This window comes from Gavia stellata, chromosome 25, assembly GCF_030936135.1.
Source record: "Gavia stellata isolate bGavSte3 chromosome 25, bGavSte3.hap2, whole genome shotgun sequence".
Classification (NCBI taxonomy): Eukaryota; Metazoa; Chordata; class Aves; order Gaviiformes; family Gaviidae; genus Gavia; species Gavia stellata.
The window spans coordinates 13,390,863-13,406,135 of NC_082618.1; the positions used below are offsets into that span (position 1 = coordinate 13,390,863).

The 15,273-nt window shown below is 42.9% G+C and overlaps 2 protein-coding genes across 2 annotated transcripts; one reads left to right on the forward strand and one right to left on the reverse strand.

Annotated features, from left to right (window-relative positions):
* The first annotated feature begins 1,752 nt into the window (after positions 1-1,752).
* Positions 1,753-4,954, forward strand: FBXO39 (F-box protein 39). The gene is made up of 3 exons (XM_009806956.1): positions 1,753-2,766; positions 3,892-4,068; positions 4,826-4,954. Exons 1-3 carry the CDS (start codon positions 1,753-1,755, stop codon positions 4,952-4,954), a joined length of 1,320 nt encoding a protein of 439 aa, XP_009805258.1.
* Positions 4,955-5,894: 940 nt separating this feature from the next.
* On the reverse strand, positions 5,895-10,450 carry TEKT1 (tektin 1). The gene is made up of 7 exons (XM_059829344.1): positions 10,261-10,450; positions 9,704-9,869; positions 9,296-9,424; positions 8,745-8,888; positions 7,265-7,487; positions 6,401-6,597; positions 5,895-6,128 (listed from the first exon to the last, which is right to left on the reverse strand). The coding sequence occupies exons 1-7, from the start codon at positions 10,448-10,450 to the stop codon at positions 5,969-5,971; spliced, it is 1,209 nt and encodes a 402-aa protein (XP_059685327.1). The 3' UTR covers positions 5,895-5,968.
* Positions 10,451-15,273: the final 4,823 nt, after the last annotated feature.

Consider the following 15,273-nt stretch of genomic DNA (forward strand, 5'->3'; position numbering starts at 1 on the left):
ATTGAACAGACAGTGTATACAGGCAGAGAGATAATGTGTGACAGAACTGTAGGCCAGAAGGGAAGCAGCAGGCTGAAGCTGAACTGAGCAGTCAGCCTGTCCTTTCATGCCTGTTTATAAAATTAAAATAGAAATATCTGAGCCTTTGTAGTTGTAAACAGACTCTCAGGGATCTGCATGTTTTCTTCATCTTCTTATGGTGCCTCTGTTCTTTCCATCCATTTCAACTTTGTTACCAAACAGAACAGCACATGCAAAGGAGGAAAGGTAGATTGTTTGGAGATTGGCATAACGTACTTTTGAGTTGCATCTTCTTGTAGTCCTGTCAGCCAATAAGCCTTGATTGTGGGGTAGACCGTAAGAAAGTATCACTAGATCTTTCTCCAGTTTCATCCCCAAGAGCTAAGGAGTGATTTACCAAGTGGACATGATTGATAAGACACATGCATTATAGAGGTAGAAAGTGAATACATTCTGAATTTTTGCCTCTCTGCAAAGGTACTAACAAAACACTAGCTTTCCATGCCCTTTGGCTGCTTGCAGAGCCAACTAATAGCCTGATCTGTAAAAGGCCTCATGAAAACAAGCACCTAACAGGCCAGGGGGATGTAGGTTGCATTTCACGGCTGAAGTGTGCAATTCATAGCTGAAAAGTTAGAGGATGCATTGCTTCCCTTCTTGGCTGTTTATTGCTCAGCCACTTGATCCATTTATCTGGTTGGTGAAAAGTGACAAGACATACAGCCCACACCTGGCTTGTAGATTGTGGCCTGTATTTCTTACTTCCTAAGGGACTACCAAACAAGTCTGCTTTTCCTTTTCACTGTCTTCACCTTAGCCCAAATGACTTAACTCAAGTCGGCTTCGTTCACTGTTTGCTCTTGCATAAATTCAGTTGTCATGACATCACAAACATTACCTCTTTGCTCCATGGCAATGGCTGGACTTTGTGGAGGGAGGGGTCGGAGGTAGAGAAAACAAATCTTGAACTCTGGAGGAAGACTATGAGAGCTGGAGAAGTGCACAGGGAGCTGAATATTTACACAGTCCAGCCTTGAGCGTGGAACTGGTAACTTCTTGTACTGTGGTTGTTTAGTTACGTGTTATACCACTACCCAGTTGGTCTCCTGACTCGCCAGCCTTCTCCCTGTCCATTGGAGCACAATGACTGAACATCCTGCTTGAACCGAGTGATGGAACAGCTTATATTGCTTATTACTGTCAACAGGGATTGTACCTTAAACTATGGCAGGTTACTACCTCAGATGATTGTCACAGAGCAGTACCCCAGAAGGATAAGAAAAGTAATGTGTGCTAGTTTTGCACTGACGGTACTGTTCAAATGGGTACAGCCCAAAGCACAAACCATTACCAATTGCAAGTGATGCTAACCAAAGATTTCTAGAGGCTGTGGCTGCTCTATCAGCAGTTGATACCATTTCAACTGTTTAGCTAGACTGAAGACCAAAAAGTTAAAAGATGTGTCCTGTGCTTGTACTTTGACTGTTCTTCACTCATTGCTTTTTTTCTTTTGATTTAGGTCAGACTATAGTTTAGACCCACGAGCTTGTTTGACCCTGACAGCTTGAGTACAGAGGCAAAGAAAGGATTGTTGGGTTTTTTTTGAATGTGAAACTTTCATCCATTTGTTTGGAAAGCTATTCTGTTGGGAACGGCAAGAAATCTACTCACAGCTTTCTTCATCTAGGGTTGGCTCAACATCCAGGAGAGAAGTGAAAAACTGTCTTCTCAATGGAAGATGACAGTGAACCTGAGCAGAGCTCCTGGGCTCATCTACCTGATGTCTGTCTGAGGCATGTCTTCCATTGGTTAGATGACAGGGACAGATCTCAGGCTGCCTTGGTCTGTAAAAAATGGAGTTGCACCATGTACTCAGGATCCCTCTGGCGAAGCAGAACCATCACATTCTACGGCCGACCATCAAAAGCACACACACTGGAGTTTCAAAGTGCACTGTGGTATGTCAAGAAATTTGGCAAGTACTTGGAGCACCTTGAGATCAAGTTATCGAATCCTTACAATACTACCTTTACCCAAAAATTTCAAGTGACTATGAGAGGTCTTCTTTCACACCTGGGTAAGTGTAACAGTCGCCTAGTATCCCTGAGCATCAAGTATCTGGAATTAGACCGCCTGATCTGGAAAAATGTGGTCAGGGCTCAGTTTATCAAGAACTTAGCTACCTTCCTGAAAAGAATGAGCAAACAGCTTGATTATCTCAACTTAAAAGGAGCAAGAGTAACCTTGGAAGAAGGCTGTGAGCTTCTAAATTCTCTGAGCTGCTTGACAAATAAAAGTTTTATATCTGAAATCAATATTGAGGATTTCTTCGGTCTCCACCTTCCTGTCTACAGCAGCACGTTGTTCCACCAAACTATGTCCAAGTTCCATAGCCTGGTCATCCTGACTTTCAATTATAACTGCATCTCTGATGAACTGCTGGACACCCTGCGGGAGCACAGCGCTCATTCCCTGTGCACTTTGAATATCAAATGTCATATCCATGACCCTCATGGGCAAGTGGTCTGGGGACTGTCGTGGGCAAACTTGACCAAGAGAGCCCCAAAACTGAACGTGAACTTCTTCTTTGAAAGAGTCATGAAGCATGATCACCTAGCCAGGATCCTGCTAGCGGAGATCCCCGTCAGGACTATCAGTCTACGGAGCTGCTATTTCAGTGACCCAGACTGGACAATGAGACCTACCCTCACCAACCTCCTCCCAGCCTACTGGCATGTTCTGCAGGTAAGGGAAACAATAGTGACATCTTACTGCAGTATCACAAAGCTAAGCAAAGTAATCATATAGGCCTTCTGCATAACAGCAGTCATCAATGGGAATTCCTGACCACTTCAGTTTTATGTTCAGAGGGTAATTTTCATAAGTGAGCCATTCCAGTGTTCCAGCTGTAGTCTAGTTCAGGTAGTTATCCTTGTCCAGTTAGAATCCCCATTTTGCTAGTCTTCGCTGTCAGGCTGATGTCAGGTTGCCCTCATAAAAAATCTCAAACACCCGAAATACTGGTGGTTGTAATGTGTGAGCTGTGAGCAAAAAGAACCTTTCAGGCAGAAAAATGTCATTTTTGTAAAAAAGCTTTAGGCTTATTCTGGTTAGACAACTTCACGTTTAGTAACTGATAACTTTCTTATCCTTTCAGATTTTTCTGAACCCCACCCTTTTGCAGGGAAATCTGTATATGAGGAAAATAGTTTGTACACCTTGTTTGCTTACAGAGCTGTAACCTGCATCAACCTACACTGATCGTTTTGCTCCATTTTGGCAATGCACAAATGTCTTACAGCACATGTAAATTAACTGGTGCCCATGTCAAAGCACTTGGGTGTCACCAAGGATGTGTCACCAAAGGTATGCAACAGCTGACCCATGTAAATGAGCATCAGGTCTTTGCATGCCTGAGAGAAGCACACGGCCTTATACCTGAGGTTGCTGACAGCTTTCTTTAAGTTCTGTTGCATTGCAGGATTGCCAATAAACACCAGAGATCTGTAAAGCTTTCTAGAAATTGTCTTTGGATCTGCTCTTGTATCTGGGATAATTTCCGGTATGTCAAATAAGATCATGGCATGAGCTGTGGGTGTGGCATCTTCTAATGGTAATGGAAGTTGTCTCTTAGGATGGCACGTAATGCACGAGGGACCCGCCCCCCCATCTTAACAGGAGAGTAGAGATTACTGTAGCATATACTGTTGTCATAATACAAAACTGATTCTCTGCTAATGTCAAGGTACAAAATTTATCTGCTGACAGTCACTTCTGGTGGTAAAATAGGGAAGCTCTTGTTTATTGAATCCTTGTTACTGCGCTCACAAGCTATGTTGAGTAGTACTAACAGTGTTCATTTTTTTCAAGAAATTAACACTTGAATTAAACAATGACCATGAGTTGCTGGATGATGATCTGCTACAGCTCATCTTATCATGCAAGAGGTTGTTATTTCTGAAAGTTTGGGCATTTCTAAGTGTCACCTTTATGGAGAGGCTGCTACAAAACCGTGCAGAAAGAAAATGCATTTTGACTACCATAAAGGTAAGACTTTGTGCTTCAAAACTCCCATTCCCTTCCTCTCTCCAATACCCCAAGAAAGGTCAGGTCCCCATGCCCATAGAAAAGTCACTTACGGAAATGTTAACATAACTACCTTCCCGATGTTATGTTTTAGCATTATAAGGAGCCTGAGAACCACTCACAGAAAGGGGGCTTTCCAACCTACTTAGCCATGTACAGAATACTACAGAAATTTAATAAGAAGCCCCAACAATTCCGCAAGTCTTTGCTAGACTAGGGTTCCCTCTGTCACCTCTAGTTCAAGCCAGGGATTCTCAGTCCTCCCAGGCCCAGTGCTTACATCTATGCTTAAATTGAGGCATGTGGGTTGAATCCCACTAAACTGCAAAAAGATACAAACATAGCTCACTCTTTAGTGATGCTGTGTTGAACTTGGGCCAGACCACAACTGTAGCTGGTGTAAACCATGCTGTCATGCCACTTTGCATGCTAGATTCTGAATTCAGTAGATCCTCCCAGATCTGTGCAGATCCCAGGGTTGCATCAGTTCTGGGGTTAAAAGGAACCTTGCTCTTCCCAAAAATTCTTTGGCAGAAGATGATGTTTTCAGTCAGCTTGGAGTGAAAACAGAGTAAAACCTCAAGATTTTACTCAAACCCAAGGAATTTGGCTTCTCTAGATTCCTCATTAGTCACAGAGGCTTCTTCTTGTCGTGAGCTTTAAAGGACCGAGCCTGCTCCATGTATCTGAGAGACATGACTTTCATTCATACATACAGGTCAGGATTTACACAGCCCGACAAGAGACCAGTGAGGAGGATCGGCTGTTGTGCGATATTTACAGGAGGTTCAAATACCTGATTGACTCGGAGCTTAATTATTTTGTCATCACCTACCCAATGGTGTAGCCCCCAGGGACAGAGAACACTCAGTGACACCTGCAAGCAACAAACGGATCCTTTGGAGGGCATTAGTAAGGAATTGGAATCTTGACAGCAGTGCCTCTGAAAGGGAGATACCATTACAGCAAGACAGAGGCAAGGGATAATTTTACACTCCATGCATTAAAATGTTGGACTTGGGAACTGGCCTCCTATGTCTCCAGCATCATTTATTCTTGCCCTCAATTTGTTTTTCCTCGCCAGAAGCAAAGGAAGCAGTGAGCCCTTTTCCACCCTTACAGGCATTTCTAAAAAGTAAGTAAAAATAAGGGCCTCCTCTTTTTTCAGCGCTTCTCATTGTAGAGCTTCAAACACCTTACCAATGAAGCCCATCTCATTGTTTCCATTTTACAAATAGGGAAACTGAGACATGGGGCAAGCAAGCGATTAGCCCAAAGTCAGCCTTGACTTGGTCTCGACTCAAATGCAGTCAGATGCACTATCCAGTGTATCACCAGTCCCTACCTCCTGTTAAGTCTGATATACATCCTGTGTCTAGTTCTTAACAGCAGATGTTAAGAATAAAACATAACACGGCTAGTCCTGAGAGTCACCCCTCCCACTTGCCCAGCTTTCTAACAAGTGACTTACGAGGAGACTCCTGCTCTAGTTTCCACAGCTTCTAGACCTTTCAGTGGCAAATGATGTCATTGGTTGCACATGAAATAAATAACATGGAAGAAGGGACATTTCTTATTCTGGAATTTTATTGCCAGTGGGAGATTTGATTGGGCGTTCTAGAGCATAGATAGCTGTGAAACAGACAGCTGTAAGTACTAGGTCTGTTCTAATTATCTTACACAACTAGAACCAGGACAGCATTGAGCCAAACCAATAAATCTGGAGGTTTGTCAATAACATTTCAGCAAAGAGAAAAATTTTGGAGACATTTCTTTTGGAAAAATTTTTTTTAGAAATTTGGAAAGATTTCTCCAAAGAGCTGGCTTTTTGGAGCACACACAGTCTCCCAGTGTGATGGCTTCAGAAGTTGTTAATGTAACCAGACTCTCTCAATTGCATGCAGAGCACTTCATCAATGTACAAGGTATTCTCCTTGACCTGGATCTCCTCCTCCAAGGAAAGCTGTCGGCGGCTCAGGCCTTTCAGCTCTGTCTCAGCCTGTGCCAGTGTGTCCTTTAATCTAACAGGGAAAAAACAGACAGACATCAGTTGAAAATACATGGATAGTTCTTTTTTCATATGGGATAAGAATTCTGAGTGAAAGAAAAGATGGAAAGGGATTCATAGAGAGACAATATCCACGCAGGTTCCCTTGAAGTGTCCTGCCCTTAAGGGAAAAGCAATTCCCAACGTTTCAGGGAGAATAGCTGGGACCCAATGTTACTTTGACTCATTAAATTAACCCAGTAATCTATACCACAGAATTTCCCCTCTTTCATCATTTCCACTTGCCTTTGAATATTTTTTGTGATCTCCCGAACTTCACTAATCAGCCTGTATTGCACTGTGTCATAACACAATTCCACATTGGGGCGATGGTTTCTTGCTTCCAAGCGGGTTTGAGCCACTTTAACAGGTCCTTCTTTATCAGCAATTGCTTTCTTTAAGGCTGCAATGTTCTTCTTCTGTGAGGCAGTCTCATCCATCACCTTAACAAATCCAACAGAAGGAAGTGCTGCACACTGTCTCTCTTACAATGGGTGACATCATCAGCATCTTTAATAGTTACAGTAATCATAATCACAGTAACAGTCAGTACGTTAAGATGTTATTTCATCAAAGGATAGTTTACAAAGGTCAGCCAGGATTACGATTCCTTCATTGGAAAGCAGGTGACACTGTTCTGAGTGACACTGGAGATTTACACTAAGCAAATAATTTTTAACATTAACACTCAGTTTTCATGTATCAAATTTCAAGCATATTGACCCTGACTTTGTAAGTTATTAGGCTCTTGTATCACAATTGTGAAAATTCTATAGGAGCCCCATGTAACTAAAAAATCACATGGGAAATCTTGACTTTACTGATGTCTACAGCAACACTTACATTGAGTGACTGATTCCAGAAATTCACCTCTGTAGTGATGCACACAGAGATGAGAAAATAAAAGCTAAGATGACTTTTGGCGGGGGGGGGGTGTGGGGGGGTGGGGGGGGTGGGCGCGGGGCGGGAAGGAAAATGTGGCAGGGGTTGCCAGTATTGCAAAGGTAAAATTCTTACAGCAAAGTAGCTCAATCCACTGGATTGAAGAAACTGGTAGATAACCCAAGCCCATTGTTTCCACTTTTTTGCTGACTGTCCCCTACCACTTACCATTGCAAGGAGTGTCTCTAGCTTGTGCTTAGCATCCTTGACTTCCTTCACCCTATTTCTAAACGCAACATTCACCATCTCACATTGCTTGCGCATGTCATTCGCTGTCTGTGAGATGATGCCATCAATCAGCGCCCTCAGTGCCAAAGAATTGTTTCTCTGCTTGTCAGCCTTTTCAACACTTATGTTTGAGAAATCTATCCAGTCCTCAGGGCTAACAAAACTGAAACAGATTCAAAATAACAGGTCATCAACTAGCAGCATCAGGCCTTCTGTGACTTCATAAATCTATAATTACTCCACAAAACCGAGAACAAAGCAGTACTGTGTGTCCCAGTGAGCGCTAGTTGGGCTGGGAATTCTACGGATAAAAAATAAAGACCCTCTCTGTCACAAACATTTCAGAATGAAGTAGACAAGGGTAGGATGGAAACGAATTTGCTAAAGTCACAGAGCAACTTTGTTATAATTTTCCTTTCCCTGATAAAGGATTAAGTTGTTGTGCAGGAAACACAGATAATAACCAATGTTTCTTAGAACACCTTTCATTAATTAAAACTGTTATTACTAATTAATTCAGCTGTTAATAGCAGGTAACTATTCACACAAAACATTCACTTATTCTCTCACACAGTTCACCACCTATGAGACAGTCACTTATAGTACCTGGTTGGAGCAATAGTTGGGACACCAACCCTGAACTGTATCCCCAGAATCAGAGGGTCATACTTGTGCACCAGTGACTTGCAGGCAGGTGTTTGGAGAGTTTCTCAGAGGGGTCCTTGTTTCATTGGGTGGATGTATAAAGCTGTAATTGTCATTTGCACATAGCAGCCAACACCATTCTGGGTGCGGTCTGAGTTATACAACCTATTGTTGATGCATGCTAATGTGCTAGCAGCAAGAGCTGCCAGTCTCTTGGTGTTCCAAGTTTTGTCAGTTCTCGCAGAACCAACAGTGTCCTTGGGAGATTGTCTCACACACCGCTTTCTCAGTGTGTTTCCTCTTTTTAGCCTGTTTTTCTGTGATAGCTATTTCTCCATCTAAACCATTCACTCTAACTCACTCACACAGGAGGGGCACATATGACGGGTTAATGACTGAGTCAGAAACTGACTCCACACCTCATGTGTCCCACTCCAGTGTTCTCCCCACTAGGACACCCTGGGAGAGGAGAAGTTAGATTAGTAAATCTATTCTGGTTTAAGCAATGTGTGAAATTTTTCCTTAACTAACTGTGAGCCTCAAAAACTTTTAGTAAACTGCAGTTCACCAGGAACATGATTATTGTGGCTTATTTCACAGATATATTACGCAGCTACTAAAGTGATGGACAGAAGTATAAAAAACAATCTACAACAGACAGATGATGGACAGTACAGTCTGTTTTACAGAAAATTACTTTAATCTTGCTATTAATGGAACAGCTCATACTAGCTGTATAATTATCATATGTTCATTGAACTAAATAACCACTTACTTTCCTTCTATTTTCACTGCATTATCAGCGTATCTGATATCAGGAGCGTTGTTTGTCAAGCTAGCACAGTAATCATCAATCATCAAAGCTGTGAACTTGTCCTTCAGATCCATTTCCAGGTTGTATTTTGCTGAACGGTTTAGTCTAGGAGGAGAAACAACCGGACTCTAAGCCAAAGTGTAGGCACTCACAGGTGTCCCTCACGTGCATGCATACATGCATTAGGTAATACAAATGCTGTTATGGAATTCTTCATGTATGAACTGTGAATTGCAAAATCCCAAAATCTAGAGCATGAAGCTGCCTCCATATAAATTGATGGTACAATTCCCATTGGAATTAAAGGCACGGGACTGGATCATGAGAAGACCGAGGATTGCGTGCAAGTACTTTAAGTTCTAACAAACACTTCTCACCATTACTGATCAAATGGTATGAATTAGGACTGACCTCCTTTTAGCACTGAAGGTAACTTTGGACCTGTGCTCAGCATGACCCTACAACTTCTCAGGATTATGACTGTCCTACTTTTCAGCTCTTTGCCTCTGTACCTGATTTGCTCATTGGTTTGTTCCAACGTATGTCCAAGCAAAGCCATAACCCCCTGGAGGACTTCAGCTTCCTTCACCAGTTCCTGTTCCACTTCATCATGCACCAAGTCAATCCCAGCTCGCCTCTGCCTAAATAAAAAGAGAAAAGCCATCAGCCGCATTGTTCAAATGCCTGCAGCTAACAGAAGATGATGAAGCCCAGCTTTGCAAATTGAAGGCTTTTTGTTGCCACACAGGAAATTTTTCCTTTATGGCCTTGGTTCCCCAGTGTTACACCTAAACCAGACTGTGAATCCACTGCAAAGAGAGGCAGGCCCTTAGTTTGCTGCCTTTTTTATTATTTGTTGAAGGTTTATTACCTAGATTTTTTTTTCTATCCCTGAATGCTTTTCTTCTCAATCATCTCACCTGCTCAGGAGACACTTCTGGGCAATGACGAGTGGCTCTTTGCAGCTCTCCAATGATTTCTCCAGCCTAGTCTTGAAAGTCAACAGTACCTCTGTCTCATGAACAATTTGTTCAAGTTTGTTATCTAATTCTTGCTTCCAAAATTTTATTTCTTCCCGTCTCTGTTCTGCAGAATGAAAATTGCGAACAGGTATGAATACAAGCCCATCTTATATGCCAGAGCACCGTGGGTCAGATCTTATATATGCTAAAAATAGACTTATTCAGTAGTGGAGTGCATGTAGTGCTGCAGGCTGATGTGTGGAGACAGTTTTGCAACCCTGTGTCAGGAGGTTTGGATGGAATAGCTTTCTGTGTGTTTTGGAGAAGTAATTTATTTGTTATAAAAGAAACAGTCTGCCTCAAAATATTTTTTTAAATATTTTGAATTTTTCCATGAGATCAGAGAGCATGGCATTAACATATATTCCTATTCACTATCACCTAATTTTCTAAGTCCATCTTAAACATATAACTCATATAACACATCTTGACACTTGCAGAACACATGGGATTACCTATTTTCTTGTTGACATCACTTTGGGTTTTCTGAGTTGTCTTCTCTATTTCATCCAGCAGCCTCCGACTCTCAGCTATCATGCGCTCTGACCTGGATTTCTGAGACTCTGTATTGGCACACTGCATCTTGTTTGCAATGTCCCATTCTAAGGGATGAAACTTGGGTGGAGCTTGCAACAGTCTGGCCATTGTTTTTTGGAAAGTTTCTGGATATAGCGCAAGTCAGTTGTTGGAATGTGGAATCTGAAAACAGGAATAGCATTACACTTGGCTGCAAAAGCAAGAAGGGGAGAAAAGATGACTTGTTCAAGACTCCCCAAGACTTTGCTAAGGTGTGGGGGAGAGAGTTTGGAGTGGGAGAATGAAGAAACAGAAGAATTTGGGAATGGAAGCTAGGAGGAGAGAGTAAGAGGCTTGAAAGTGGAACTGAGAGGCAAGATGGGCTGTCTGCGATAGGTGGGAGAAGAGAAGGGAAAGAAAAGGACACCTGTGAGGAAGGATGGAATTACTAAATGAACAATCACAGAAAACTGAGAAAAAGTGAACAAATACAAAAGATAAATTGTCTCCCATGGGTTGGAGAAGTAAACACCTGGCTGTAAAGGTGGATGAGCTCTAGGTTGTAAAAAAGAAATGTAATGGGCATTAGAAAGAAAAAAGAGAAAACAGGACCTGAAAAGCTGAAGGAGGAAATACAGCAGGTAAATGAGGAAATGGAAAAGCCTAGGAAGGGCTAAAGCAGAGCAAAGAGCAAAGTATACTGGGGACACTGGTTTAACGTAGCGTGAAACCAATGCCCAAAATATACGCAAAGTCACAGCAGTTTGATTATCCACTTTCCTATTCTTGCACTATGCTCATACAGTGTTCCTGAGACAACTCCTCACCCCAAATGCACACATCTGCTCCTCAGCAACACACAGCTTTGCCCACACTCCAGCACAGGTACCCTTAAAACAGTCCCCTTTCTCCCTCACACACCTCTTGGCTGATACTGCTCCCAGCCTGGACTGGTCCCACAGTCAAACCCTGGCTAGATGCCACATCCTCAATTCCCGTTCACTGGGGGGGTTTGCTCCCAAGTGTCTTCCAGACTCAATCTCCGCAGCAGCACATAGTTTCTTTTTAAATGTGTAACTAAACATTCCAGGAGGTGGCTCAGAACAGCATGGAAGGTAAAACAAACCGGTTGCTGTGGGAACAGCAACGCTGCCTCTAGCAACCTTCTGCTATTACAACAGGTGAAGAAGCACAGCACACACAAGCCAGAGGTGCTTCCTTTCACCCATGCCTCATTAAGATCTGTCTGGAAATAAAACCGTATTCTTTGTACATTAATTGAGATAGTTCCCACAGCTTCGGACAGTGATTTTTTTAATCTATTTTTTGCAGAAACGCATAAAGATTGTGTAAGCATATGAAAGGCACATTAAGTCCCTAGCTAACTAAAACATCAGTCATAAAATATCCTTAGCAGTATGCTCCATCTTTGTGGCAACTATATTCTTGCCTGGGACAAAAGAGATTAGAAGCCAGACGGAAGAAACGAAGGAGACAAAAGAGCATTACATCAGATAGTACAGTTATGCCCCCTCCATATAGCCCTTACGTAGTTTAGATCAGAGCAGGGTTTCTCAGAGTTCCCAACAAGGTTCAAAGAGATTGCAAAGTGATAAAGCAAGTAGCATTGGCCAAAAACAGTTTAGCTGGTCCAAGACAGAAACGTGGGAAGCAACTGCAATTGTTGGCTGCAAATACAATGCAGTGACAGCTAGAAAGCTACTGATAATCTTTAATTTCAAACAGTAGCTAAATTCTCTCAGTGATCGTTAAAACTGGTAACTATAGTGCCTCTCATGCCAGTTGCTGTGTAAACAGAGATCTGCATGTACTCCAGAAGAGAAAAAAAGGGGTTTTAGCTGAAGAAACACTGTCTTACAGAAAAATGCAGGTATTTCAGAGTTAGCCAAAGAAAAATACAGGCTTCAGAAGACAGGGTTGACATTAGAACTGAAGCCATTAGCCTGAGAGGAGAAGGACCTAGAGATTCAAGAAGCAGCAGAGAATGGGGTGCAAGGCAAGCAAGGACGATGAACAATATATGCTAACTGATGCAGGAGGATGGAAAGCTGTGGTCACAGACACTCAGAAGGCTCCTGATTCATGAGGCAAAGCAAAACTATGACTAGGCTGAACACTGAACACTGATCAGCATCAGTGACATAGACCACTACTGAGGCAGACCTGTAAATCAAGTTATATGGTACTGCACACATGAAGTCTGCAACTATGTGTACAAGACAGCAATGCTTCTATGGGTTGTCCCTTGATTTGTACATTCTGGACCCCCCCCCGTCTTGGTCTAGATACACTTTTTTCCCCAATGAATATTTTTTTAACAGAGTCTTAACATAACATGCTAAAATGAGTCAGTTGAAAGCAGTAGTTTTTGTCACATGAACAGCTGGAGCAGGAACTGGAGCCATTTCCATAATAACTGAAAGATTCCCAATGACTTAAGTAGATCTAAACTCAAAACTAGTTTGAACAGAGGTTTACTTTGGCCAGCAGTGAGCCACAGAATATCTATCAGGCTGCATGTTAGCCATCTTCCACAGAATTTTATTATCTGTACTCTCAGTAACATTCCAAGGCTTTTAGAAGTATTTAGAAGAAATTAAAGAGGGATGACAAAATGATTCGTAGTAACCTGAAATGCGGAGATATCTGAACAGCGGCTGAGAACAGTTAACGTGTTCTCTTTCTGAAAACATGCTCAGTCACTTTGAGAGCTAGGGAATCCCTGAGTGATGGTCCTCACAGACATTCTTGTGAGACCCGTGGGACTTCATGCAGTTTTGTTCCGAAACCCCAGTATCTGATGGTGTCCTAACCCAATTTTGGAGTGACACCATAGTAAAATAATTCATTTGTAGTTATCAACCCTAAATCTGTTCCTCTTAGCTTACCGTCAAAGATTATTTCCTTTCAAACTGTTAATACGAAATTTACAACTGATCCTTCAATATGAATTAAACGACGTAATAAAGTTTCATTTTTACCTCAGATGGGTTTCAGGGGTTAAACCATTGTAGACTTCCTGAGGCTGACAACCAGTGCGCTGTTCGTCAAATAACAGAAGTAAAATCGACGCAGCAATTAGGACAATTTAGGAAGGAATGCAACTGAGAAAGCTTGTTAATTCCTGAAAACCTCTAACAATTTACAAGGGGAGAAAATGACCCCGAGGCAGGCCGGGCTCCGCCGACGCACGTAAAGGCTCCCACCCCCCGCCCCGAGCCCGCCCGGCCGCCCGGGCTGCTGCCGCGCGCAGTACAACGCCTCCCCGCCCCCGCCATCTCCCCCCTCCACCCCCCCGCCCCAGCCGCCGTTGGCTGCCCGCAGCCAATCGGCTGCCTCCGCAGCCGCGCCCCGCGCGCGTCTCGCTAGCGGGCACGGGCCGACGCGTGTGGCGCAGGGTCGTGTGGGCAGCGTCGTCCTCATCGCTGAGCGGTGGGTCGCGTAATACTTTCTACTGTGACCTGTGCGGGTGGCAGCGCTGGGTATATCGAAATCGGCACTGCCTTTCGCACACAACATGTACAAGCACAGTTACAGCTGGACGAAAAAGCAAATCCTCGTCGGCAGAGCAGTATTGGTAAGCTAACACCAACGTCTGTGCTGCTGAACTGCTGTTCTCGTACCACGTCCCATACTAATGCCTTTGTAAAGGATTTTACAAAGGAGCACTTCCTCACCTTGGTGAATTGTGTCTGGACATAGAAACTGGGTTCATTATTTATGAAGAAGCGGCCAAAGTCTTCAGAGTCTGGAAAAATACCTTGTGTTTTCTATGGAGGAGTCTAAATAACCAGCATTAATGAGACTAGATCTAAATTAAATGCGTTGCCATGTTGCTTAGTAGATGCATTAAAAATACCATAGATAGCGTCTTTCTTCAGAGGATTAAACTGTCATCCAAACTGCTGTACCAGTGCGTTGAAGTGGGAGAATTCTCTAGGTTATGCTGGTGCTGCAGCATCATTAACTGCTTGCTTTCAATGTGGCTGAAATTGCAAAGCAGACTAATGTAACAGGTCTGAATTCTGGTGTTCCACTAGTGTCTGGAATAATCTCCTATGAAGACAGGCTGAGAGAGTTGGGGTTCTTCAGCCTGGAGAAGAGAAGGCTCCGGGGAGACCTTACCGCAACCTTTCAATACTTCAAGGGGGCTTATAAGAAAGATGGGGACAAACTTTGTAGTAGGGCCTGTAGTGATAGGTCAAGGGGTGATGGTTTTAAACTAAAGAGAGTAGATTTACACTAGATATAAGGAAGAAATTTTTTACGATGAGGGTGGCGAAACACTGGCACAGGTTGTTCAGAAAAGTGGTAGATGCCCCATCCCTGGAAACATTCAAGGTCAGGTTGGACAGGGCTCTGAGCAACCTGACCTAGTGAAAGATGTGCCTGCCCATGGCAGGGGTTTGGACTAGATGACCTTTAAAGGTCCCTTCCAACCCAACCCATTCCATGGTTCTATGTTAATTCCGCTGAGGCTTTAGCTAGACAGAGCGATTTTAGCGTAACTAAAAGTGGCTTTTAGATGCACCTTACATAAAGCAACACCAACTTTTATCTTGGACGCTTTAAACCTATCTCTGTAAGCCAGGCCAGGTTTAAATTAATGATGCAGGTTGAACCCTGTGGGCTAGTTTTATACCTAATTACATACATCCAAGAGTTTGCACTGGTTTGAGCATATGTGTAGATTAAACACCATTGGAAATGTCACACAAAGGGAGAAGTGATGAAAGGTATCCATCCAATTATTGTCCTTTCAAGGAGGAGGACTTACCTACTGTGGGAACCTATGTGCAAACCTAATTTTAAAAAGTAGGTGATGTTTCTACGGAGATTATTTTGAAAACCTTGCACAGAATGAATTGATCTAGCCTTTAAATTAGGATCAAGTTGCCAATAAACCACCTTAAGACAGTACTGAATTTTAG

Excerpts from the sequence above, each read along its gene's own strand:
- FBXO39 (XM_009806956.1), top strand. The coding sequence starts at position 1,753 with ATGGAAGATGACAGTGAACCTGAGCAGAGCTCCTGGGCTCATCTACCT. Across the intron at positions 2,767-3,891 it reads CCTACTGGCATGTTCTGCAG|AAATTAACACTTGAATTAAA; the intron begins GTAAGGGAAACA and ends ATTTTTTTCAAG. Across the intron at positions 4,069-4,825 it reads GCATTTTGACTACCATAAAG|GTCAGGATTTACACAGCCCG; the intron begins GTAAGACTTTGT and ends TCATACATACAG.
- TEKT1 (XM_059829344.1), bottom strand. The coding sequence starts at position 10,450 with ATGGCCAGACTGTTGCAAGCTCCACCCAAGTTTCATCCCTTAGAATGG. Across the intron at positions 6,598-7,264 it reads TAGAGACACTCCTTGCAATG|GTGATGGATGAGACTGCCTC; the intron begins GTAAGTGGTAGG and ends GGATTTGTTAAG. Across the intron at positions 6,129-6,400 it reads ATCACAAAAAATATTCAAAG|ATTAAAGGACACACTGGCAC; the intron begins GCAAGTGGAAAT and ends TTTCCCTGTTAG.